This window comes from Maylandia zebra, linkage group LG4 (assembly GCF_041146795.1).
Source record: "Maylandia zebra isolate NMK-2024a linkage group LG4, Mzebra_GT3a, whole genome shotgun sequence".
Lineage (NCBI taxonomy): Eukaryota > Metazoa > Chordata > Actinopteri > Cichliformes > Cichlidae > Maylandia > Maylandia zebra.
The window spans coordinates 14,311,119-14,337,464 of NC_135170.1; the positions used below are offsets into that span (position 1 = coordinate 14,311,119).

Genomic DNA, 26,346 nt, shown 5'->3' on the forward strand with positions numbered 1-26,346 from the left:
ATCTTGCATTCATTATAAAGAGCATCTTAGGCCAACTGAATGGGAGGATGTGTTACCCAGCATCACAGCTACTGGAGCAATAGAAGTCAGGTAAAATCCAGTTTTTATTTTATTTGTTTTTAAGCATCGGAATTTTATACTTTTAGGTGTTACCACATAATTTCAGACATCCTCTATGCCACACTGTAATATTACTATAATATGTATGTGAAAGAATGACTCCTGCTAAGCAGAAACCTTTGACCCACAGACCAGAACGCCCGAGTGAGAGCAGTGTGCTGTAACATAACATCGCATCTAAAAAATAGACCTGCCTCCCATCTCAGTTTAATGCCCTTCCTACTAAAAGAGCATGGGGATGTGTGCATGCTCTGTACATGTCAGTGCTGACTTCATGTGGGACTCGAGCCCTGCCCGTGTAGGTGAAAAATAATTTTTAGCTTTCCATTGCACAACCACATGTGGCTTTGTCTTTTATAGTACCCCATGTTGCTCATATGTGATGTGGGTTCCCCTTTCCAACTGCCTCAGTCAGAATATGCTTTTTTTCTTTTCTTTTTTTGGGGAGGGGGGTAATGCCAAGAGCCATAATATCAAAGTTATCCTGACAGTACAAAAGCAATACTTACACCCTTACTTTTTCCACATGACATGGCAGCCAGGTGCTGAAAATCAAATGCACTTCATTAACTGATCATCGGCAAGTGTGAGCACCTATAAAAGGAGAATTTTTTGGCACTGTGTTAATACAATGCCACGAACTTGAACTTCAAAGTAGTCCAGATTTAGAAATGAAATTGAACTGAATTACACATTTCATGTAACATTTCAGGACGTGAAGGAGCCATTTGTCAGAATCTTTTGTAGACACTTTAAACGCTACCACTTTAAAGGAAAGTCGACCAAATCTGAATCACCTACAAGGAAAAAATAAATTAATACAATAAGATACAAATTTTCTGCTACTAGAGTAATAATGTGCTCAAGAAGTTGCTTCATTGCAGCTTATTGAACTTTGCAGCAGGTCACACACACTCACACGCGAGGGTGGACTCTATCCTTGACGTGAGACCACAGCTTTAGCCACTCCTTCCTAGAGGGCTTATGCACCAACGCTGAGATGATATAAATCACATTCCACATGTACAGAAAAACATTTCAAACATTTTTCTGCTATGTTAATCGACAATACAGGATCTAAAAGTTTTGCAAAACTTTAAGAGCAACAACCAAAGCCCCAAACCCGATGTTCCACAAAAACACATACAGTACATTTACAGCACATCAGCAAAAACATCAACAGCATGCAGGCTATTTTCTAAGACTACACTGATTATGACTATCAGTGATGTTAAAGACTTTTGATAGTTTAAGACCTTGTTCACCACTTCCTGTCAGGGTCATCTCTGCCATTTCAGCCCGTTCCTCAGCATCGTCCAGGTCATGGATGGTCTTCATGTATTTAAACAGGCTGCTGTTGGCCTGCTATTCTTACAGAAACACACAAATTAGCTGCCAGCTCCAGCACCAACCTTCTTCCACCTGGAAACACACACACACACTGTGTCTGCTTTCTTTCACTCATGTCACATGTCAAATCTTAAACCTTTCTAAATAACATCATAATATTTTTTAAAACACTGGGAAAATAAGGCACATCCTCAACTTCCAGTGAAGCTTCAGCCTCCTCCAGAGTCATCTGCAGCTCCTCTTTCTCCACCTCCACGTTCTTCTTGGCTTGTGGACGCTGCGGCCTCCTTCCCCAAGCTGACAGTCAACTCCTTGATCTCCTCTGAAACGAAATGGCACAGAAATAAAAACACAACAGTTAATCACTGAGAATCATATTTTCCTTTCTTCAAATGCTTGCAAGTTATGATCAGCTGTAATGGACAAGTTAGAAAGCACCTGAGAGGGTTTTGTTCTCCTTGCAGACAGTCATCAAGTGATCCTGGCTTTCCGTCTCCAGCATGTAGATCTCCATCATGTAGGAGCGGCTCTCCATCTGGCTGTTCTCCAGTTCCAGTTGCAGCTCCTCATCCTTCTGGCTCCACTCGGCTGCCATCTTATCGAAAACTCCCGGCTTCTTATCCAGAGCTGCCGCATTGGACTGCTTACACAAAGGCAGACATAGCAAACTCAGTTAGTTAGATTCATTATTATTATTAATTGTTGCTGATATATCATTACAGAAAGCATTAATATAATAAAGAAGTGCATTATCCACACAAAAGGTGAGGATAACTGGATCAGAAATTAGTTGGGTAACTAAGTTTCTAAGTAATAGCTTTGAATAATCAGACGTTCCAGCATTGCTCTTGTTTCCAGTGCTGTTGAAAACACTTTGCTTGTTTATTGGAATTTTGCCTCTTGACTGCTCTCTGCTGGATTTGTTTGTTAGCAACTAACCTCATGTGCATGACCTCTGCCGTGTAATAGCCTCTGGTGCTTCTGTGTCCTGTACACATTGAGATTTTGTTTTTGTGCATGTGTACCTTCTCTAGGTCTATAGTGAAGTCCTCCATCTCTCCCTGCAACCTCTGCTTGACCTTTTCCAGGCTGGCAGCTCTGGCCTGAGCCGCCTCTGCTGCCTCCTCAGCCTCCTGGAGATGCACTGCAAGTTTGCGTCTGGGAGAGAGTGGGAGGAAAGAACCAGAGTGGAATTTAAATTAAAATTTTATCACTGTCATGATTCATAAGACTCTTTTTTTAAAATTCTTTTGAACCTACTTGGTCTCCTCCAGCTCCTCGGTGCGGCGTATGGCGTCTCATACTTGCTCCTCCATGTGGTGACGTCAGCAGTGAGCTTGGACACAAGACGCTGGATCTCCCCACGGGATTCTAACTCCTCATCCAGCTGCTCCTTTAACTGCAAGAGATCATGCAGGGCATTCACCAGGCTGAGTTATGAGCCTGTGGATAGGTAGTCTGGATGGAGAGGTGGAGAGGCAAATGCATGATGCATCCAGCTCAACAAGGAACAGTAACGCATGCATTCGCATTCTCACCAGTCAGATGGATTTTGCCAGCACTGAGCTCTGTCTGAGTGTGCTCCATCTCAGCCAGGCGAGTGTTTGTCTCCGACACGCTGCCCTCCACTTTGTGGGCCTCAGAGTTCATCTATAAGAGTGGCTGAGCGTCTATGTTTGTGGCAGTTTTATTTTGAAAGAGTTAAGCACACAAGAGTCTAAAGATCTAGCTTTGCTTTCTGAGCAGCTTTCACGGTGGCGTTGAGATCTCCCGCTTCTTCCAGTCTGTCACTGAGGTCCACCAGATCTAGTGACAGCTCTGCTCTCTGCTTCTCTACCTAACAGGAAAACAACTTGACTCTCTAGCTGTAGCATAATGTCACATGTCTGCGTATTTTTTACTTGAATTCATATGCGTAGTGGTCAGGTATGTATCACCTTTGGACTGAAATAGACTCTCAAAGATGAAACTGCTAGGTAAAGCTGTGATACAAGCTGTCCGTGTGCCTTGGCTCTCATGGCTCGTTCAGCTTCCAGCTCCTCCTCCAGCTCCTCGATGCGTCCCTGAAAGAGGATAGAAAACGAATCAACGCGTGCATAAGCACTCACAGCAAAAACCTTGCGTCTTTAAAGCCAGACTATTAATCATCACTGCTCTTTATCCTCTTTTGCTTCTCACTTTCCTATTTCCAAATTTTCACATTGCAATGCTTCTTTGCTCCCATCATTGTCATTTTAGCCGTCCGGTTAGCTTTCATTTGCTTTCACCAAGCTTTAATCTTTTTTTCTCTTCACTTCCAATAAAAGTTCACTTTTATCAGTGTATTTATTAGAATTCATCCTGTAGCGTGAAGATGCTATGATTCTTTTGGGAGTGACCAGGATGGACAGGATACATCAGAGAGACGGCTCCGGTTGACTCCTCCGGTTGAGGTTTAGAAGAAGGTTTGGACATGTGCAGAGGACAGATAGTGGATATGCGTAACAGATGAGGATGCTAGGGATGGGGTGAGATGGAGGCAGATGATGTGTGGCTCACCCTAACGGGAGCAGCCAAAAGAAAATGAACAATCCTCCAACTGTTGGTAAGACATTTAATGGATGAATAGAAATTTAAGCTTCATGATGATGCCGTCAGAGAGGTCAGATGACCACCAGACTCAGAGTGTTGGAACTTTCTGTATAAACAGTAGACCAACTAGTACAGCCATCTGTGCTGCTAAAAATAATTTACAATTGTAGTTCAGGTTTTGCATAAATAGCATCTACAACTGCTAAAGTGTGCATCTTGTACGGTGCTTCTGACACCCTGTTAGCCCTGACAGAAGAAGGAACAGTTTCAAATAACCCTTATTAAGAATATAGTGAAAATAAAAAGCTATTGTAGTTTCACCAACCTGGTGTTCTTTGAGTTTCTGGGTGAGCGTGGTGCTGAGAGCTTGCTCATCCTCCTCCTTCTAGTTCGTGTTGATAATTTCAAAGTCTCTCCTTTAAACACACAACAAATGGACACAGCAGAACATGAAAGAGGGTCCATTTCCACTGACAGTTTGTAGATAACAGGAACATACACAAATATATGTAGAAATGGTGTAAACCTTTATCTTCTTCTATGTTATACTTACAGATGAGGTCAATATGATGAGACAAAAAGCATGTATCTATAATGTCGGGCTTTAAATTTTGAGATGAAGACAAATTTTAGTTTACTTTTAGGTTAGGCTTTCAAGGAAGAAAGTTTTGTTTATCAAGTGCAAGTGTCCAGGAAATAAATGTAAATCTGTGTGTGTGTGTGTGTGTGTGTGTGTGTGTGTGTGTGTGTGTGTGTGTGTGTGTGTGTGTGTGTGTGTGTGTGTGTGAGAGAGAGAGCACTCTTGTCCCCTCTCTCACTTTTCATATGCCAGTTCCCATTCGTCAAGTGGCAGGGTACACTCTGGACAGGTCACCAGCATTTAGTCATAACCTTCAAATTCTGCATCAAATCTCCTGGTTTTGTGGTTATTTGTCCAAATGTCTGCAGGCACAGAAAATGCAAATGAGCTACATCTCATCAGCTGCTACACTCCTGTTCCCTGTGCCCTTAACCTGTTTCTCCTTCTCAGTCTTGGCCAGTGTAGACTCCAGGGAGTCCAGGTCTCTCCTCAGCTTATGCAGTTTCCCCTCCAGCTGCCTTCTCTGGTTGTGAAGAGACGCTGTGTTGCCTTCTTCTTCCTCCAGGCGCTCATTTAGATCCTAAACTCACAATTGTTTGTAAAAAAGAAAAAGAAAAAGAAAAAGAAAAAAAAAAGACTTTTTGTGGATTCCAAGAAATGAAAAGCTCTAAATAATAATGACCTCATTTAATGAGTATTCGACCTTGTGTATGTGCTAAACATACACAAGGCCATTTTGCTAGTTATCCCAACATTAAATTTTACTCCATTTATATTCACATATACTGGCGATCCAAGTTATTATTACTGACAAAAAAAATTCCCTTTATCCTGTTTGCTGCTGTATTACTGCAGATTATACCAAATGGCCTCCACTGAGCTCTACTGGTAGATGCTAAAGACGTCTGTAACACAGTACAGATCCTGTATTGCAAATTACCTGCACAGTCTCCTCCAGCTGGACCTTCTGGTGCATCAGCCATGTGCAGCGCTCCTCTGCATCACCCACTGTGTCCTGCTCCTGCAGAGAGACAAAGGCACAAGAGAAACAAAGCGATTTAAAGATGTATAATATGTATTATCCTGATGTAACGGTAACACATGGGAAGCACAAACATTGGCTCATAAGCATCCTTTACACTAAAGAAACAACAAAGGCATCAGCCTTTTATTGTATTGGTTGTTTTACTGTGCTACTTTGCAGAAAAAAGATTTCCAATATACTACAGGAATTTAATTTGCAGGACTCTAAATATAGCATAAATGCACAGAAACATCTGCTAAGCAGTGCTGTGTGTAGACATAATGATCTACTTACTGCAGCCAATGACAGGGCAAGGTCATTCTTCTCTTGTGACAGAGTGACAAGCTTTCTTTCCAGATCTTTAATCTAGCTCTCCAGTCCCTTCACCTTCTCCACTGCCACCCTCAGCTCCTCCTTAGCTTTGAAGGTCTCTTCCTGACATCTGACCATCAGCAGGGGCTTCACCTGTCGGCACAAAGCAAGAAATATGATGATGAAAATATGATGATGATAATTAATCATTTGTCAAGAGGAGTAATTTCAAAATTTGACCTTAGTGTAGAGCTTCCACTAACCCCAGCAGCGTAACTGGAGGAACTTCCTCACATTGTGCTGGATACCCATCAGTGCAATTCTACATAACACGCGCCACATAAATGCAGAAAGAACAACCAAAACGGCTACAGTACTGTGCATGCATGCATATACAAACAGATCCACACACTGAGGGTCAGCATCTTCTTAAACTCAATCCTCATCAGAAATCCTCTAAGCTGAGCCTGCAGCATGGTTATGATCGTTGCCAGCCGCTCATCACGCATGTCCTCCAGCTTTGCCAGGATGCCCGCATGGAAAAAGAATCCTGGCAGGATGGGAGGAAAACACGGACAAGCAAAAGATGGAAAAAAGAAAGACAAAGAAAAAAGGAAATGATAGAAAAAAAGAAGACCTATGGTCAGTCTTTAGATAAACAGCTTTGAACATATTACAGACAGTATTATACTAGTACTACAATATTATATACTATACTATATCTGTACCAGATGCCAATAGTAGATAGTATTTAACAGTCATAATCATCACTTGTACTTTTTGAAGATTTAAATCATAAGAAAATTTAGACAATGTATGATTTTATTGAAGCAAAGGAATATTGTAGCATTCATTCTTCTGGGTCTTTGTAATAGTGGTGTACCTTGGAGTGGCTCCATGTTATCTAGGCCGATGGAATTTAGGATGAGCTCAGAGGCCTTCTTGTTGTCAGCAAGTCCCTTGAGGATGATGTGGGTGTTGAGGATATAGTACCTGGACATAGTACAGAGAAGACCAGAGAGGGAAAAGAGTAACAAAAAATATGATCACACTCAAATGATTGCTTTATTTTATTCATATAGTGCTAAATCACAACAACTTTCACCGCAAGGCGCTTTATATACCTCCAATGGAGCTCTAACACCTCTGCGGTCTTAAAGAAGGCCCAACAGCGTCTCCACTTTCTGAGAATCCTCAGAAAAATGGACCTGAAGAAGGAGCTGCTGACCGTCTTCTACCGCTGCTCCATTGAAAGTGTGCTGACATATTGCATCGGTGTGTGGTTCTCCAGCTGCACCACAGCACACAGAAAGGCACTCCAGAGGGTCATCAATATGGCCCAAAAAATCATTGGACATCCTCTTCCCTCCCTGAAGGACCTGTACAGCACTCGCTGTCTCAAGAGGGCACGCAGCATCCTACGGGACTGCACACACCCAGGACACGGGGTGTTTAAGCTGCTGCTGTCTGGCAGGAGGTTCAGGCTGCTGAGGTCCCGAACAAACAGACTCAAGGACAGCTTTTACAACAGGGCAATAAATCAAATCAAATCAAATCACTTTTATTGTCACATCACATGTGCAGGTCCATTGACACAGTACATGTGAGTGAAATTCTTGTGTGCGAGCTTCACAAGCAACAGAGTTGTGCAAAATACAATAACATAAACAGGCAAATATACGAATGGCTAAATCTGAAACTAATAAATATATGTACAATATATAATAGTATATGCAAAAAAAATTTTCTGGATGTGTATACTAAATGTTTTTCTGTGTGTGTGTGTGTGTGTGTGTGTGTGTGTGTGTGTGTGTGTGTATACACATATTTTACAGATTAAATAGAGTAAACAATAAATAAAATATATAAAAATATACAGAGTTGAGACATGTGCAAAACAGTGGCATTACTGTACAGTATGGAGTGCATAATGTTAAAGTTCCAGTAGTGAAGGTGAGGTGTCTATGACGTGTTCAGCAGTCTGATGGCCTGATGGAAGAAGCTGTCTCTCAGTCTGCTGGTACGGGACCGGATGCTGCAGAACCTCCTTCCTGATGGAAGTAGTCTGAACAGTTTATGGCTGGGGTGACTGGAGTCCTTGATGATCCTCCCCGCTTTCCTCAGGCAGCGCTTCCTGTAGATGTCTTGGAGGGAGGGAAGCTCACCTCCAATTATCCGTTCAGAGCACCGCACTACTCGCTGGAGAGCTTTGCGGTTGTAGGCGGTGCTGTTGCCATACCAGGTGGTGATGCATCCAGTGAGGATGCTCTCAATGGCACAGTGATAGAAGGTCCTGAGGATGCGGGGGCTCATGCCGAATCTTTTCAGTCTCCTGAGAAAGAAGAGGCGCTGCTGCGCCTTCTTCACTGTTTTGTTTGTGTGTACTGACCACGTAAGATCCTCAGCCAGGTGTACACCAAGGAACCGGAAGCTGCTCACTCTCTCCACAGCAGCGCCGTTGATGGTGATGGGGGTGTGTACTTCTCTGCACCTCCGGAAGTCCACTATCAACTCCTTTGTCTTTGCGACGTTGAGGGTGAGATGGTTGTCTTGACACCAGTGGGTCAGGGCGCTGACCTCCTCCCTGTAGGCCGTCTCATCACCGTTGGTGATAAGACCCACCACTGTAGTGTCGTCCGCAAATTTCACAATGATGTTGGAGTTGTTAGTGGCTGTGCAGTCGTAGGTGTAGAGTGAGTACAGGAGAGGGCTCAGTACACACCCCTGTGGAGCACCAGTGTTCAGTGTGACGGGGGATGAGGTGATGCTGCCCAGTCTGACAACTTGGCGTCTGTCAGACAGGAAGCTAAGGATCCAGCTGCAGAGGGAGCTGCTCAGTCCTAGATCCTGCAGTTTCCTGTCCAGCTTCGAGGGAACGATGGTATTGAATGCTGAGCTGTAGATGTCATCCAGGGAAGGACGGATGTTGTTTTGCTGTGCTGTATTTTAATGTGAAGTGTACTTATTTATATTTTTATATTGCATGTACTGGTTATATTTTGTGCAGTGTTTTATTTAGATTGCATGTTTTGGTTATACCGTCAAATTGTCCTGGAGAGACTCCGCCTTTCCCCATTTTTACTAATTGGACACACCTGAGAGGAAAGGCAGTGTAATTTACAGAGTGCTGAGTGACACATAAGAGGGTTGGAGCTTGGCGTTCGAGGAGGACGGACAGCACCAGCGACTAGGGACGCGGAGCGAACAGGCGGACGGCAGTAGTAGTAACGAGAGCCCAGCTTGTGCACTGCGGGAGAGCAGAGGCGGCGAGACAGCTGGTGCCGATTTGCAGTTTTAAAGAAGCGGCGGGCGGAGTTGAGAGCTCTGCCCACCCGGGGTAAGTCTTCGACTTAGCCCCTTTTATTGAATGAAAATTGCCGAAAAGAATAGTGACTGCCGCTCCCTCCCTTTCTTCAGCGTACCAGGACGCGGAATGCGGGGAGGAAGGCGAGGACTCCGCTGGGTTTCCCTTTTACATCACTTCGCTGGACTTTTTTAGTTCTTTGTGACTTTTATATCGTGGCGGATGCCACTGGACTTTTAATGTTGTGTTTTATTGCTTTTTATTGTGTTACCCCTTGGCCAAGGTTGTTTTAATTCATTTTGCATTTTTAACTATTTAAATATAATAAATTATATTTTAATTATACAGTTTTTTTTTTTAATCGTGTGCTTTCCCTTGGCGGCTCCACTGCTCTGTCCGTTTGGAGGAAGGTTTCCTTCCTTTAAAAAAAAAACGACACTGTGGAAATAAAATCACCTTCGCTCCGTTACATAATCTACAAACAGCATTCTCACATACGTGTCTCTCTTCTCCAGGTGTGACAGGCCAGTGTGTAGTGTCAGGGCTATGGCATCATCAGTGGACCTGTTGTGGCGGTATGCGAACTGTAGAGGGTCCAGTGAGTCGGGTAGTGCAGAGCGGATGAAGTCCCTGACCAGCTTCTCGAAGCATTTGCTCACGATGGGGGTCAGGGCTACAGGTCGCCAGTCGTTCAATGAGGAGATGGTGGAGGATTTGGGTACAGGGACGATGGTGGCCATTTTGAAGCAGGCTGGGACTACAGACAGAGAGAGGGAAAGGTTGAAGATGTGTGTGTGAACACTCCAGCCAGCTGAGCCGCGCATGACTTGAGGACTTGAGGACTCTGTGTATTTAGCCCTGATCAATGCGAATAGCTGACCTGACTGGCTACCTCCCTGGACTTTTTTAGGGGGGAGGTAACAATGTTTAAAATAATAACAATAATAATATTTATATTTATAACAAGGTGCAATAATAATTAATGTGCAATAATAACAGTGTGCAATACACATACACTTATTCTTCTTTTTTATACTAAGTTAATATACTGTGTTGTGTTGTTTGTTGCGTTGTGATGTGTCATATCGTCAGTGTTGGGGAGTAACGGAATACATGTACCGCCGTTACGTATTTAAAATACAAAATATGAGTAACTGTATTCCGTTACAGTTACCGTTTAAAAAGGTGGTATTCAGAATACAGTTACTTTGTTGAAATAAATGGATTACACTGCGGTACTTTCCTGTTTCATTTTGTCGCGGGTCAGGACTGTTTGGGTTTTGTTTGACAGCTACGTGCTGTTGTTCCAGGCGGCAGCGTTACGGTTGCCATGGTTACAGGGCGACGCTCTCTCTCTCTCTGCAACTGTGTGTTTCCTGGGTGAGAGAGCGCCTTTTTTGTTGTTGTTGTTGTTGTGCTAAGCTAACAGGCAGAATGCTACAAGCATAGCTCTAAAGAATGTAGCATCATGGGCAGTGTAGTCCGTGTTGCAGGGAGAATGGACTGCCATACACGTTATGGGTCTGTGAGCGCAAGGAGGGAGAAAAAGGGGAGTGGAAAGGTACGAGTTGTCATCGAGGAAAAACGGCAGCTGGAAGCATGTAAATGTAATAATAACCACTTCAGCCAAGAAGAGTGCCTGACGAGCCCAGTTTTAAGTAAGCTATTAAGACTCGACTGTACACCGTGTTCGTGTTTTCCTCCGAAAACAATAAGTTCCGTTGGAGCAGTCTTTCAACGCCTCTCTCTGTCTCTGTCAAAAAAAGTTGACCCACACAACAAAGTAAAGCTATTTTTCGGCTACGAGCCGACAGGGACCCCGCCGTATTAGTCAGAGGTCCCTTTACTACAGTTCGGAGTTAGGACAGTTTTCCAATTTCATTGTACTACTGTACTATGTATGACTGTGCAATGACAATAAAGAGTTATCTTATCTTATTTTAAGGTAAAGAGTCCAAGATTGAAGTGCTCTGTTGGGATCGAACTAACTAAACTCTAGTTACATTGTGTATGTGTATATACACTAGAATGATTGGGATAAATACAGATGTAGTTAGACCTTGGTTTGAACTCTGGGTTAGGAAATCCTTTCCCTCTAACACCCCACTACAGGCATGCTGGTGCAGGATGAGAAGACTGTCTGTCACACCTTTGAAACACAAACAATAAAGAATGAAATCACGAATACCAAGATCAGATTTGGAAACTAAAATTATTCACCAATGTCTATGACAGTGGTTCCCAAACTTTTTTTGCTGGGCCTGTTAGGATGCCTGGGTCGTTGACCCAGGGTTTTTGAGTTTATTATATTATTTATAATTTCTAGTCTTTGGTTTCTTTGAGTTCTGTCTTATAGTTTATGTCTCTGTCTTCTCTAGTTGCTCTGTCTCCCCTGTCAGCTGTATTCCCTTGTCTAGTTCGCGTCTCTGTGTATCCTTAGTTGCTATATCCCCGTGTCCAGTCAGTGTCTGTGTCTGCCCTGGTCCCACGTCTCTGTTCCCTTTGTTGCAGTGCGTGCGAGTCTGCGTCTTTAGTTCAGTCTGTGTCATGTTTCCTGTTTTATTTTGAAGGTCCTTGTCTGAGGTTAATGTATCTGGTTTCGCTTCCCCTTGTCTCGATAGGCCTGATTTGGCCCAGCTGTGTTTCCCTCCTGTTACCCATTCCCTGATTGCTCCCTCTGTGTATTTAAGCCCTGTGTTTCTGTGTTGCGATCTACCGTTTATTTTGCTGTGTGTTTTGTCTGCGTGCCTGAGTTTATGTTTAAAGTCTCAGTTCTGGTTTCTTTTTTAGTTCAGCATTAAAGCTGTTTTTTGAGTTTACTTGGTGCCTCTCAGTGTCTGCACTTTTGGGTCCACGATTCCTGTCTGCACACAGCCGCTCCATAACAGAGCCCCCCTTTGTTTTACAAGAAACAACTTATGTTGTTCATAAGTAGTTAAAGGTAGACTATGAGCAATCTATGACATTTGCATTGTTCTTATTTCTTGAATTTTACGTTTTGTATTGTCCTTAAGTCCTTTTTTACCCTCTGTTACTTTATGGGTATCGTGCAGTATCTGCAGATGTGTATTTGTTCCTGTGGCTGTGTGAGTTGCTCTGTAGAATTTGGAGACGGTTTGGAAGGAAGACCCTTTTTTCTGTTTCTTGGATCCTCCGGAAGTGTCCTTTTCTTTGAAGAGAGGGGCCAGCAAGGGCATTGACGACTTCTGGAAGAGTCCCACCTCTGTCTCACTCAGGGGGTCTTTGTTCTTATCCAGCCACGCTGTTATATTGTAGCCCACCTATGAGAGGTAAAAACTAGGGGTGCAACGATATTCGTATCGATATTGAACCGTTCGATACAGTGCTTTCGGTTCGGTACGCATATGTATCGAACAATACAAAATTTGTAATTTATTTTATCAACTTTCCTTCTGACGATGCTGTCTGTGTTGAGCGCTCAGTGAATCTGCGTTTGACTACTCCGCCTAGGCTGCACTGTCGAGCGCAGATCCACTGAGCGCAGGGCAAGCTAGCGAGACAGAAGTTAAGCTCTCCTTGCAACATGGCAAATTGAACCTCCCCACCCTCATTCAGATCTGGCGTTTGGAATTATTTTGGTTTTCATGTGACGTATGACCCTGAAGGTAAGCGAGTCATGGACTAAAGTAAAACAGTATGTTGGATGTGCCACGCAATGCTCAATTACATGGGTGGGAGCTAGTGTGTTAGCGCAGTTAGCTCGTTAACGTGTTGGCAGTCTAGCCCCATGCACGGGGCGATCAGGGGTAGCTCGTTAACGGAGATTTGCCGTGTTGTGTCGTTAAGGTCATTTGAACGAGATTAACCTGAAAGCACTAGTGGGAACACAACGAATATGACTGCACATTTACTCCGACAGCATCCTAGTGCAAAGACAAGTGGAAGCAGACAAAAACAATAAGCACGCATGCTACAAACTTTACCCGAGTCATTTAGACAGCCGTTAGCACATGAGTCTCCTTATGGGGACCTGATATGTTTAATATGCTGCTGAGAATATAACCCAGAAGAAGCGGATAGTATAGCTTTTATTTTGGAAAGAGACATTTCTCTGTAATAAACTCTCTTTTCCAAAGATGAGTAATTCCTCAATCAGATACAGGGCTTGCAATATCGCTAGCCCAACGTCCTGGGGCTAGCGATTTTTCCAGTCGGGCTACCAAAATCTATCTCTGCCCTGCCCGTCGGCCTATCGTAGGAAGCAAAAATATATGTCAATGCTTTTGCATTCTTTCAGAAATGTAGCTGGGTAATTATGTCATTGGCATCGGTGAGCCACTGTCAATATGTGACATATTGAAATCGCGTTTGAATTTGCTCTTGTTTTTTGCTTTCACTTTGCAATCGCGCGAACTGTGTATAGAGAGCGACAGCACTGATCTGTGAGTGATGATAATTTGTGCACCAATTCCTCTGACATCGTCTTATTAATTGGTAGCTTACTACACAAACATGACAAGTGAAATCTCCCGCAGCTTAAACATGTGAGAGGTTGATCGCAGAGATTCGCTGAGCTTATGTGAGTGCGTGTGTAAAAGCAGCAGGATATATATTTCAGTTCTGCTGAGCCAAATAAGACAGGTTAGGGTGAAGAAGTGACAGCCAAAGAAAAGCTTACCACAAAACGGAAAAGTTATGACAAATCAGACTATAAGGCAAAAAGAAAGTGCAGCTTTATGGTTTCATGGACAAAATAATTTCTGTGGCTGCAATATGACGAGCTAAATAACCAGGGCTGCACATAAGTGGTCCGCAGGTGCGCATTCGCTGTCAAAATAAAAAACATGCACAAGGGTTAGGGTTAAATTTAAAAACTGTACTTTTGAGTTAAAATATATATTTATAATTTTAATAAATGACAAATTAAAAAGGCATGAACATTTTTTTTGTATCGAAAAAATATCGAACCGTGACACCAAAGTATCGAACCGAACCGTGAATTTTGTGTATCGTTGCACCCCTAGTAAAAACAGCTTAAAGTCACACATTAGCATTGATTTCATTGACAGAAGCATTTTGAAATAACTTTATTCCATCACATACACATGTTTGGAGCAATTCGTGTATTTACCAGCCAGTAATCTCTTAAGAAGTACTTGCAGTGCCGCCATAGTGCATCAGTGGGCCTTGGCCAATTTCTTCCCCCCTTCTGGCTTGAGGAAGCTGGAGGACTTGCCCAGGTGGTTTTCATACAGAGCTGCTGTGAAAGTTGCATCTGTTGCTTTTGGAAACGCACACTGCTCCTCCAAGACGGATAAAATCCCAATAGGCTGGAGGGGGGGATAAAATACATTAAGGTGGAAATAATGCCCCGTGAGTGCACACAGCGTTTCTGAGAGTATGTTTGCGTTACCCTCTGCAACAGGTCCAGGCCAAAGTCCACAAAGACCCTCCTACTTGTACTCTTCCTGCTCCATGTGGTGGTTAAAGAACTGCTGCAGCTTCTTGTTGGTGAAGATGATGCACAGCTGCTCAAAGCTGTTGAACTGGAGACAAAGCACAGAGCATGACCCTGCGAGCTGACAAGAGGAAGTAGCATATTGTAGCTTCTGATCGAGACCACTCTGCTTAAAGCTTACCTCAAAGATTTCAAACCCAGCATCGTCCAGCACTCCTGTGAAGAACTGCCGCTGCATCTCGGTGTCCAGTGTCTTATTAATGCGGGTCACCATCCACTTGAACATGCGGTCATAGGTGGCTTTTGCCAGAGCATCGATGGAGTACACACACTGGTCTTGGTTCTGACTTGAAAATTGGATGATCTTTAAAATGTGAATGAGTCCATCGGCACCTTTGTTAAATAAGTAATCACAAGGACCTTTAGTACTGAAGTGATCTCATAGCTTTGGTCACAAACTCATTGCCAACCTTGACGCGGGGGCGTGTTATGCCCTTCTGCAGCTCCCCGGAGTTGATGGCCATGAGGTGGGCAACTTTGTCAGCCACTTTAGAGGAGAGCGAGGACAAGGATCTAATTACACAGCTGAAAAATAGGTTGCTGCCAAGACTGTGATTAATGGAAGCAAAAAAAAAAACAATATGCAGTGGATGAAAAAATATTTGGTTGTATGTCAAAATGGAAGGGCATGTTTTAGGAGAAGGAGAGAGCTAAAAAGAGAAGAACTGGGGTAAACTTGAGAGAGGGAGGTAAACTTTCTCTACCATCAGTGGAGACACATCAGCCTGCTCCTCTCTGGGTTTCTGTTTGAACTTCATGTTTCCAAAGTGCATTACTCTTCCGGTCAGTTTGTACACGGTCATCTTCTCCTCAGGAGTGAAGCCCGGGACACCGAAGGCCTCCTGTGGACACACAAGCAGAGAGAACAGAGCGTACTGGGAACAAAGTATCACAATAAAGCTGTACAAAAAGAGGCAACAGCACCATCAACAGTCCAGTACGTTTCCATAATCAAATGTTATATACAAACTCTGAATGAAAGATAAAAGCTTTCAGTGTGAGCACAGGAGTGAGCGCACATCAGTGAGCAGCAGCTCCTCGCCGCCGTCCACGTTGTCCACCAGAGTGACTCCCTGACACACCCACACTGTTTCGGGTAAGGTAATGATACTTTACCTTTTTGTTATAATGAAAAGAGACACCACAGTTACTACACTACAAGATTTGATAAAATATTGATTTCTTAAAGTATGTCCTTTAGACTCAAAAAACAAACTTAAACTCATCAGCACACCCAAATACGTTTAACTGTAGCAAAAAAATAGAAATAAAACTGTTTATGGCCTGCTACAAAAAAATCCTTTAATTAAAGTTTAACATTAGGGGTGCGGTTACTTTGATCAGCAGGTATATAAAAACAAGGAGGCTAGCTACTAGCTGTCTGCAGTCCTTCGTGACAGATAAATTAGACCACTAACTGGTGCTTTATTTGCCTTTTTGAGTTTTTAATGCAATTACACGATAGTTAAATAAATGGGTCCATAGTTTAGTAAGGTTTATACATTTGCTTGGTTCAGTTTCAGCCAGCCACACAAGTCCACTTTGGGGTTCTGTTAGCATGAGCATTGGGTGCAGGTAGCCAAGACTAGCTGCTTTTTCTTAACTGATAAGTAAATACCCTGTTGTAACTGCCCCTCAGACATTTGTCCTCCAGGTTTGGTGAATGAAACTGCAATTTTTCAGTCTTTTAATAAGTAAAAGCTACAAATAGTGGTTTTGCCTTTTCATGAGGTTTGCTAGCTAGATAGCGCTAGACCCACTTGGCCAAACATGGTGACTTCTGGTTCCAAGTAAAGTTACTGGTTCAAAATGTAAAATACGAGTCCACAAATCAACAGATGGTGTGACATTGGCTACATCCATCTGAACTGCTGAACTATACTTGTATTTTAGTATTTTTCAGACATATTAAATTTGTGTTAAGCCACTATTTGGATCTGTTTATCCAGAGCTTTGTAGCGGTTTTACATATTGATACGCATTCTTCGCTGTTTCCCTTCACATTTAATTATTCAATCGTGTATTGCTTTACTTTTAGTTTCAACCTTAATCTACTGCTTTTGGTGGGTTTCGCTATTTTCTTTTAACTCCCTGAGTCTTAAAGCTAACATAATTAACATTACTCCAACCATGTTACGTTACTGAGTCAGCAGTCTACTCACTTGCTTGCTGACTACTTTTCATTTACTAAAGTTACAACTTATTGAAGTAAATGCATTTAAAATTCATTTAAAATTTATTCCATTGAATTAGCTGAGCTACACCTCGAACTCTCCACTTGCTACCTTACAGCTGCACTGGTATCTCCTGCAAGTTTTTGTTTTGGGAATCAGTAATTCAGGTGGCACTTTTTCAAAACTGGGACTCTAGAAAGCTTAAAAAACTGATCCTATTAAAATAGATTTGGTGGCTCCACAGTGTAATGACTAACACATTTGACTAACACACAAAAGACCCCTGGTTTGAGACCAAGAAGAGGAACAAATCACAAGATAGTGTATTCTTTTTGCTGGTCTTACGCCTGGATAAATGTATGTTGTGTCACAAGGGCAACTGGTGCAAAATTTGTCAACTCAAACATGTGGATAAATTCACCACCATGACCCCTTGGGAAAACAGAGAGTAGCCACAAGAACATATCTCTGAGACCCAGGGATAGTCTGTCCTTCATGATATCCCAAAATGATTTAACGTAATAATATTTTCATTTTTTTTCTGGTAACATTCCTTTTTATTTTATGAGCATTAAAACTGTGGAAATTAAAAATGAAAGAAACACATTTCAACACAAAAACCCTGTTTAAAAAGAACTTCTCTTAGTCAAGCTTTTTGGTCAAACTGCATTCAGCAGCTAACAGGCACCTAAAGCTGTGCTGTTATGTCACCTCACTGTGGATGTGACAGAAGGCTGAGTGAGGCGGAAAGATTTTACTCAGAGTTGTGGAAGGTGAGTCAGACTTATTGCTGTCAGGGGATGGGGTGGAGGAGGGCCAAACATCAGAGCAGGAAGGTGTGAGCTCAGAGAAGGACATACCAGCTTTTGAGAAGCCTGCGCAGGGACAAAAACGTGACACCAGGAATCCATTATATTGTGTAAGCTAGGGTACTTGACTTGGGTCTGGATGGAGGATGTCCGAGTCATACTGTGAACATACACATGCTAAAAAATGCTTTCAGTTTTAAAGATGCCTTCAGATAGCAGCACCTTCTTGTAGTTTTATGTGCTGTGACTCATTTTTCCCCAAAAAAACCTGGTTGCTTATTAACTGTTTGATGTAATCAAAGAGCCTCCAGTTTTGGTGGTTGTGGGCAACAATGTCCCACTTTTAATTTTTCATATTGTAAACTTTTTTTAAACCCAATTTTAGGAGGTTTGAAACAGAACTGATATGGAAAGAAGAGCTGGAGTTTAGTGCACCTTTGGGAAATATATTAATTATATAAATCAGCAAAGCAAATAGTTTAAGAAACCAAACTTTTATTTTATTGTATGTGTGTGTGTGTGTTCCACTTCTACACATTGCAATGTGAAAAAACGTCAGAGCCCTATCTTACACGATGCTTTTTATCTATAATGAGTGGCGAGCGTTGTCAGTTTGTCCCTGCGCAGGCTCCTTGAAAGCTGGTATGTCGTCCTCTGAGCTTTCACCTTCCCGCTCTAATGTCTGGCCCTCCTCCGCCTCATCCCCTGACAGCAAGAAGTCTGACTCCCCTTCTACAGCTCTGACTAAAACCCTTTGTTCCTCATTCAAACCTCTGCCTTCTGAAGCACGGACATATTGCAATGGGAGTTAGTAAGTCCTGCTGTCCACTGTTCAATTAAACTTTATTTATATGGAGCCAAATCACAGCAACAGGTGCCTGAATTTGCTTTATGTTGTAAGGTAAAGACCCTACAATCACACAGAGAAAACAGTGAAAGAACACTTAAAGAACACAGATTAAAAGCTTTGTTTTGAAAGCGTTATAATTTCTGTATATTTCTGAAATTGATGTTTGGAGCTCCTCCTTGAATCGCTACCTTATCGTGGTGGAGGGGTTTGTGTGTCACAGGGATCCCAGGGGCTATGTTGTCTGGGGGCTTTTGCCCCCTGGTAGGGTCTCCCATGGCAAATTGGCCCTGGGTGAGGGACCAGACAAAGAGCGATTCATAAGACCCTTATGAAAAGGACACTGAGGGAACAGTTTACCCTGCCCGGGATAGGGTCACCGGGGCCTCGCCCTGGAGCCAGGCCCGGGGAGGGTGCCCAAGGGCGAGCGTCTGGTGGCCGGGCCTTAGTCCAGGGGGCCGGCCGGGCACAGCCCGAAGAGGAGACATGGGCCCATCCTCCCGCAGGCCCACCAACCGCAGGAGGCGCCATAGGGGTCGGGTGCATTGTGTGCCGGGTGGCGGCCAGGAGCGGAGGCCCTGGCGGACTGACCCCCGGCTGCCAAGACTGGCAATAGGGACATGGTATGTCACCTCTCTGGTGGGGAAGGAGCCTGAGTTAGTGCGTGAGGTTGAGAGGTACCGGCTAGATATAGTCGGGCTCACCTCTACACATGGCTTGGGCTCTGGAACCAGTCTCCTGGAGAGGGGCTGGACTCTGTCTCAGTCTGGAGTTGCCCCTGGTGAGAGGCGGCGGGCTGGGGTGGGTATCCTAATATCCCCTCGGCTTGCTGCCGGTACGTTGGGGTTTTTCCCGGTGGACGAGAGGGTTTGTTCCCTGCGCCTTAGGGTCGGGAACGGGTCCTGAATGTCATCTGCGCTTATGCGCCGAGTGGCAGTGCTCCACCTGGAGTGCTCCACCTGGAGACTCTGTTGTCCTGCTGGGAGACTTCAATGCTCACGTGGGTAACGACAGCAAGACCTGGAGGGGCGTGATTGGGAGGAACGGCCTCCCTGATCTGAACCCGAGCGGTGCTCTGTTATTGGACTTCTGTGCTAATCACAGTTTGGCCATAACGAACACCCTGTTCGAACATAAGAGTGTCCATAAGTGCACGTGGCACCAGGACGCTCTAGGCCGTAGGTCGATGATCGATTTTGTAATCGTATCAGCAGATCTGCGACCATATGTTCTGGACACTCGGGTAAAGAGAGGGGATGAGCTGTCAACTGATCACCACCTGGTGGTGAGTTGGATCAGGTGGCGGGGGAAGACGCTGGACAGACCTGGTGCACCTAAACGCGTAGTGAGGGTGTGCTGGGAACGTCTAGCAGAGGCCCCAGTCCGCGAGATCTTCAACGCACACCTCCGGCAGAGCTTCAACAGCATTCCGAGGGAGACTGGGGACATTGAGTCCGAATGGACCATGTTCAGCGTCTCCATTGCCGAAGCTGCTGCATTGAGCTGCGGCCGCAAGGTGGTTGGTGCCTGCCGTGGTGGTAATCCCCGAACCAAATGGTGGACACCAGAGGTGAAGGGAGCCACCAGGCTGAAGAAGGAGTCCTATCGGGCTTGGTTAGCCTGTGGGACTCCGGAGGCAGCCGACAGGTATCGACAGGCCAAGCGGAATGCGGCTCGGGCAGCGGCTGAAGCAAAAACTCGGGTGTGGGAGGAGTTCGGAGAGGCCATGGAAAAAGACTTTCGGACTGCCTCGAAGAGATTCTGGCAAACCGTCAGACGTCTCAGGAGGGGAAAGCGGTGCTCTACCTGCACTCTGTATAGTGCTGGCGGAGCGCTGCTGACGTCGACTGAGAAAATTGTCAGGCGGTGGAAGGAATACTTCGAGGACCTCCTTAATCCCACTGACACGTCTTCCGAGGAGGAAGCAGAGTCTGGGGATGAGGGGAATGACCCGCCAATTTCCGGGGGCGAGGTCACTGAGGCAGTTAAACAACTCCTTGGTGGCAGAGCCCCTGGTGTTGATGAGGTCCGCCCCGAGTTCCTGAAGGCTCTGGACGTTGTAGGGCTGTCCTGGTTGACACGCCTCTGCAATGTTGCGTGGAGATCAGGGGCAGTACCTGTGGACTGGCAGACCGGGGTGGTGGTCCCCATCTTTAAGAAAGGGGACCGGAGGGTGTGTTCCAACTACAGGGGGATCGCACTCCTCAGCCTCCCTGGGAAAGTCTATGCCAGGGTGCTGGAAAGGAGAGTTCGTCCGTTAGTCGAACCTCGGATACAGGAGGAACAATGCGGTTTTCGTCCTGGTCGCGGAACACTGGACCAGCTCTTTATCCTCTCCAGGATACTTGAGGGTGCATGGGAGTTTGCCCAACCAGTCTACATGTGTTTTGTGGACTTGGAGAAGGCATTCGACCGTGTCCCTCGGGGTGTCCTGTGGGAGGTGTTGCGGGAATATGGGGTGTCTGGCCCATTGCTACGGGCCATTCGATCCCTATACAACCGTTGCAAGAGCTTGGTTCGCATTGCCGGCAATAAGTCGGACTCGTTCCCGGTGGGTGATGGGCTCCGCCAGGGCTGCCCTTTGTCTCCGGTTCTGTTCATAATTTTTATGGACAGGATTTCTAGGCGCAGCCAAGTGGCGGAGGGCTTTCACTTTGGTGGCCTCAGATGATGTGGTTCTGTTGGCTTCATCGGGTGAGGGCCTCCAGCTCGCACTGGAACGGTTCGCAGCCGAGTGTGAAGCAGCGGGAATGAGGATCAGCACCTCCAAATCTGAGGCCATGGTTCTCAGCCGGAAAAGGGTGGAGTGCCCACTCCGGGTCGGGGATGAGTTCCTGCCCCAAGTGGAGGAGTTCAAGTATCTCGGGGTCTTGTTCGCGAGTGATGGGAGAAGGGAGCCGGAGATCGACAGACGGATTGGGGCTGCAGCTGCAGTAATGCGGACGCTGCACCGGTCCGTCGTGGTGAAGAGGGAGCTGAGTGTAAAAGCGAAGCTCTCAATTTACCGGTCGATCTACGTCCCTACCCTCACCTATGGCCACGAGCTGTGGGTAGTGACCGAAAGAACGAGATCGCGGATACAAGCGGCAGAAATGAGCTTCCTCCGAAGGGTGGCTGGCCTCTCCCTTAGAGATAGGGTGAGAAGTTCGGCCATCCGGGAGGGGCTCAGAGTAGAGCAGCTGCTGCTCCACATCGAAAGGAGCCAGCTGAGGTGGTTCGGGCATCTGACAAGGATGCCCCCTGGGCGCCTCCTGGGTGAGGTGTTCCAGGCATGTCCCACCGGGAGGAGGCCCCGGGGCAGACCCAGGACACGCTGGAGAGATTATATCTCTCGGCTGGCCTGGGAATGCCTTGGTATTCCCCCGGATAAGCTGGAGGAGGTGGCTGGGGGCATCAATAGAAAGCCCAGGATCTCCTCTTGACAGTACAGCAGGAATTAATGATGATTGATGTCATGTAGAAGTCATGTAGACTCATGTCTACTACAGAGGACAAGAATGAATTGCTGGATCTTGGCCTAATAGGATTAATAATCTCCTAAGAGTGAAACTGCATATATCCACACAAACCAAGCCTTTGCTTTTAAAACCGCTACAAGTGTTTTAGTTTTTAAAACGTTGAATTTTAAATTGTTATTTATTCATTTTCTTGCATATTAGCATGCAGCATATGACATTATTAAAGCATGTTTTTTTCCCCAGTCTGTCGTTTCACATTCAGTCATTTTAATTCTATCCACTGCAGATTTATCTGCTTTACCTCTGAGCTCTGGTTTCGTTCCAGAGAGGAGCTGGTAGAATATGTGAGATCCTCTCTCGGCAGCCTGCTGGGAAATCAGTCTTGATTTTTCGAGCAGATCTAGCACCAAGACAAACGCAATTCATAAGGGCCCATTTATCCAAATTATTTTCATTTCTCACTTGATGTTTTGTCACGGCGTGACATCTTCATGTCACGGACGACGGCACATAAAAAGCAAGGCGTGTTATTTTTAACAAGGCCCCCTGACACTGACAAGCCTGATCAGAAGTAATGCAAGAGTAACATCCACTCACAGGTCTCAGTGTCAGCGCCAGCCGGCTTAGCTGTGGATGAGGATGAACTTTCCTTAGAAGGAAAACAGACGCACATATTCGGAAACAATTTTTCTATTTCATTTCATGCGAGACATTAATAGTTTATCTGATTATTTAAAATCTGATCCCTGCAAAGTGCAAGGAGTTGTTGTTCCTGATGGGTTTACCAAATGCCTCCAACACTGGGTTGGCCTGTATGATCTGGTCCTCCACTGAGCCCTGGAAGCAGCAACATTCAAATGCCCATTATTTGAGCCTTGGAGTCTGAGGCTTTGCTCCCGGACGCTCCAAAACTGGCAAAGTACTGGATAACCTTAGTGTTTTCAGTCCTGCCTGCACCAGATTCCCCACTGATAGGAAAGGACCAGAGATCAAAAGAACGGTGTGATTACACGGTGTACATGATTTTGCAGGGAGCTCAAAGTCGGAAACAGGAACACGCGTGTTATCCTTACGTGATCAGCATAGACTGGTGCTCGCGCTCTGCGATGACAGGACATGAAAGGGGGCAGACAAACAGAGTGAGTGTGAGAGAGGAGAGTAATTGCTGCTGATTTCCCTCCGTCAGCACTGTGAACAACACAGACAGCTGTCCCGATGCCGCAAAACCTTTTTCTACTCCCCTAACAAATCATCACACGGCACACTGATTACACACCTCCAGCAACTGCCGTCTTAAAACATACAACTGCGTAACGACAGGCCACTTGCACGTTTCTGCTCCGCCTTGTATATCTGGGCCAGTTTAGCTCCATAGATAGAAAGCCATTTATATGGATTGACTGTCACACAGAAGAGGCGTGTGCATGTCCAGACGTGGGTTTAAAGGTTTAAGGATGCTCGGTCAATGATGTTAAAACATGATGGAAAGTTTTTCAACTTTGTGGCACCTTTACATGTTGATGCTATTTCCTGTACTGTGTTAAAAAATAAATGTTACATTTTTAGTGTAATTCAACCTCCTGTATGTAAAACCTCATGTATCAGATATGATACATGAGGTTTTTGTATACTTTTGATAATTCTAAATCATCAATGTATCATCATAATTGCACAATTTATTTTTAAGCAGTACATTGCAAATGAAATGCCAGATGTAGCAAATATGACACAAATTAATAATCATATATGGAAACTAGTATTTAATGCTTTTTTTTGTTTGTTTGTTTCGTCAATGGGTTCAATAAACAACCCATTTACAAAAAATTTGAATTTTTTTATTTTTTTAAGCTTTACTGGGATAAACATAAACGTTTTTCCTTTCCAGTCACCTTTCTCACTCACTATGTGTTAATAGACCTCTCTGCATTGAATCATACTTGTTAATAATCTCTGGCTCTCTTCTACAGCATGTCTTTATCCTGTCTTCCTTCTCTCACCCCAACCAGTCGCAGCAAATGGCCCCGCCCCTCCCTGAGTCTGGTTCTGCCGGAGGTTTCTTCCTGTTAAAAGAGAGTTTTTCCTTCCCACTGTCGCCAAAGTGCTTGCTCATAGGGGGTCATATGATTGTTGGGTTTTTCTCAGTATGTATTATTGTAGGGTCTACCTTACAATATAAAGCGCCTTGAGGCAACTGTTGTTCTGATTTGGCGCTGTATAAATAAAATTGAATTGAATAAACATGAAAATAATGTATACTGAAACTTGCGAGGCAGATGCAGATGGGCATCAGCTAGTTTATGGGGGGAAAAGAAGTTGTCACGTCTTACAATTCTTAAATTAAATCATTATTATTCTTATTAGTAGGAGGAGGATTTTATAGTTCACAAATAATACATCACAAACAATCGTGTTTACTAATTGGTTATTATTTGGTTGTAAACATGAAAAAACTATTATAACAAATATCAAATGAATAATAAATTATTTGTAAAGCATACATGAATATTGTTTGAATCTTTTTTTAATGAAGTTACATCTGAAGTTGAGCTTATTAAGGACTTTGTAAAGCATAAATATGCCTTTTGGCCCTTATCCTCAAATCCACACAGATTTATGGAGCACTGCACCACAAATAAACAGGACGGGCTAACGACTGATCGGAATTATAACCAATAATAACTAACACATAATGTAAAAATTGTTTTGCATTGTCATCACAAGCTGTCATTTTTACTAAAGATAAACAAAGATTATAAGATACAATTTCACGGTTTGTTAATGAAGTTTGATTAATTACAAGGTTACAATTTATTAACTTGAGGATTACATGGTGTTACCCCTTCTAGGCATTCTGGAAGGTTTCAGACTTTTACTAACTGAAGAAGTAGTACAAAGCTACACATGTAGATTTAATGTTAAATGTGATAAATTATAGTTTGTCATCAAATAAATCATCAGTTGTATGAATAATCTTAAATCATTTTAAGCTTGCATAACCATTATGGCAAAAGAACAGAAAAGAGGGGGGGGGGGGGGGGGGGGTATGCATCAACCACATGGCGTGATTAATTCTCTGCGCAGTGAATAATCTTTATGATTGATTATGATTGATGGGAAACATATTGAATAACACATTGAAAACCAAAAGTAATAAAATTCTCTAAGTTACAAAAGGCTTTTCTGTTCCTATACTGCTTTTTTTCTATGGTTTGACTGCTTTTTAATGGTGCTGTGGATTACTCAGTGCTGTGAAGCTTGCTTATGTAGATCCTTGCGCTGACATAGTGGCGGTGAAGGTTTTCCGAGACGCGGCTTCGTTGAGGAACGTGTGATCAGCGATGTCACTGGCTTGGTAGAACTTAGGCCGTTTCATCTGCTGGACATCATCCTGCCTCACTTTCACCGTCTGGTTAGAGAAGACGATAACAATAAGAATGTCGTCCGTCATCTTTGACCCAGCAGGGGCGTTTGATTTCATGTGGTTTATTCATGACATCTAGCCCTCCAGGGGGTCCACATCATCCCTGCAATCGCCTTTATAGACACCAGGCTTGCTTGCTGCCGCTAACATACTCAACCTAGTGACCGATTAGCCTGCTCACCCACTGACTTCATCAGAGACAGACTGGCAGTTTAAAGAAAGCAGAGTTGTTAATTGGAGTGAGAGAAAGGATAGTAGATGTTGATCCAACAAGAGCTAGTGTTTGACTCAGGTACTCACCAGTGCAGGATGTACAGATAAGCTCAGGAGCACTATAGGTGTGTGCCTTTTGGCCCTGGGAATGTGGATTTGGGAATTCTTTAGTCTGCCTTGGTCCATTTTGGGTTTCCCTGCAAAGCCATCAAAACCATCTCCTTTTCTCAGCCCATTACTTTAGTTATCTTCCCCGATCCCTCTTGATTTCCACCCCTCCAGTTTCATTCCACCATGTCTCTGCTGTTAAGCAGTTATTACTTTATCTGTGTGTGTACATTAGGATTAGTATGGCACCCTAAACTGAAACCACTGATGTGCCATTGGGTTATTTTTGTCCATCAAATTCAATTAGATCTTTGTCCATCTTGATTATTTTGAAATACCTACAGCCAGATTAAATCCTTTATATTAAAACAATGATTCCCTCAGTGTATTTTGGTGTGTAAGTAATTACATTTGGATTTTTTTCAGCTAGGAACAGCTCTGGGTCAAATATAACAGAGCTGATTTTTTTTCCCAGGATGTGTAAATTCCAGGATGTGAAGAAAAATTCCAGGGAATGCCAAAAGTTGCTGCTTTCCCAGAAGCTGAAATTTTCTGACATCACTGCTTTGTTCTCAG

The 26,346-nt window shown here is 44.1% G+C and overlaps 1 protein-coding gene across 1 annotated transcript; it reads right to left on the minus strand.

Moving 5' to 3' along the window:
- Positions 1–103: 103 nt before the first annotated feature.
- LOC101486719 (myosin-16-like) lies at positions 104–25,476 on the minus strand. Its single transcript, XM_076883565.1, is given in 37 exon segments — positions 104–1,737; positions 1,740–1,772; positions 1,775–1,792; positions 1,909–2,110; positions 2,496–2,628; positions 2,731–2,770; positions 2,773–2,940; positions 2,997–3,120; positions 3,206–3,307; positions 3,408–3,533; positions 4,915–4,983; positions 5,055–5,201; positions 5,562–5,642; positions 5,940–6,110; positions 6,198–6,283; positions 6,373–6,507; positions 6,841–6,950; positions 9,760–10,034; positions 12,357–12,542; positions 14,383–14,415; positions 14,418–14,552; positions 14,636–14,669; positions 14,671–14,768; positions 14,862–15,028; positions 15,126–15,253; positions 15,458–15,582; positions 15,760–15,827; positions 19,994–20,009; positions 21,317–21,342; positions 22,330–22,428; positions 22,626–22,666; positions 22,750–22,865; positions 22,903–22,996; positions 23,102–23,127; positions 23,292–23,462; positions 25,298–25,338; positions 25,341–25,476. Coding segments are annotated over 37 exon segments (3,897 nt in total). The 3' UTR covers positions 104–1,600.
- Positions 25,477–26,346: the final 870 nt, after the last annotated feature.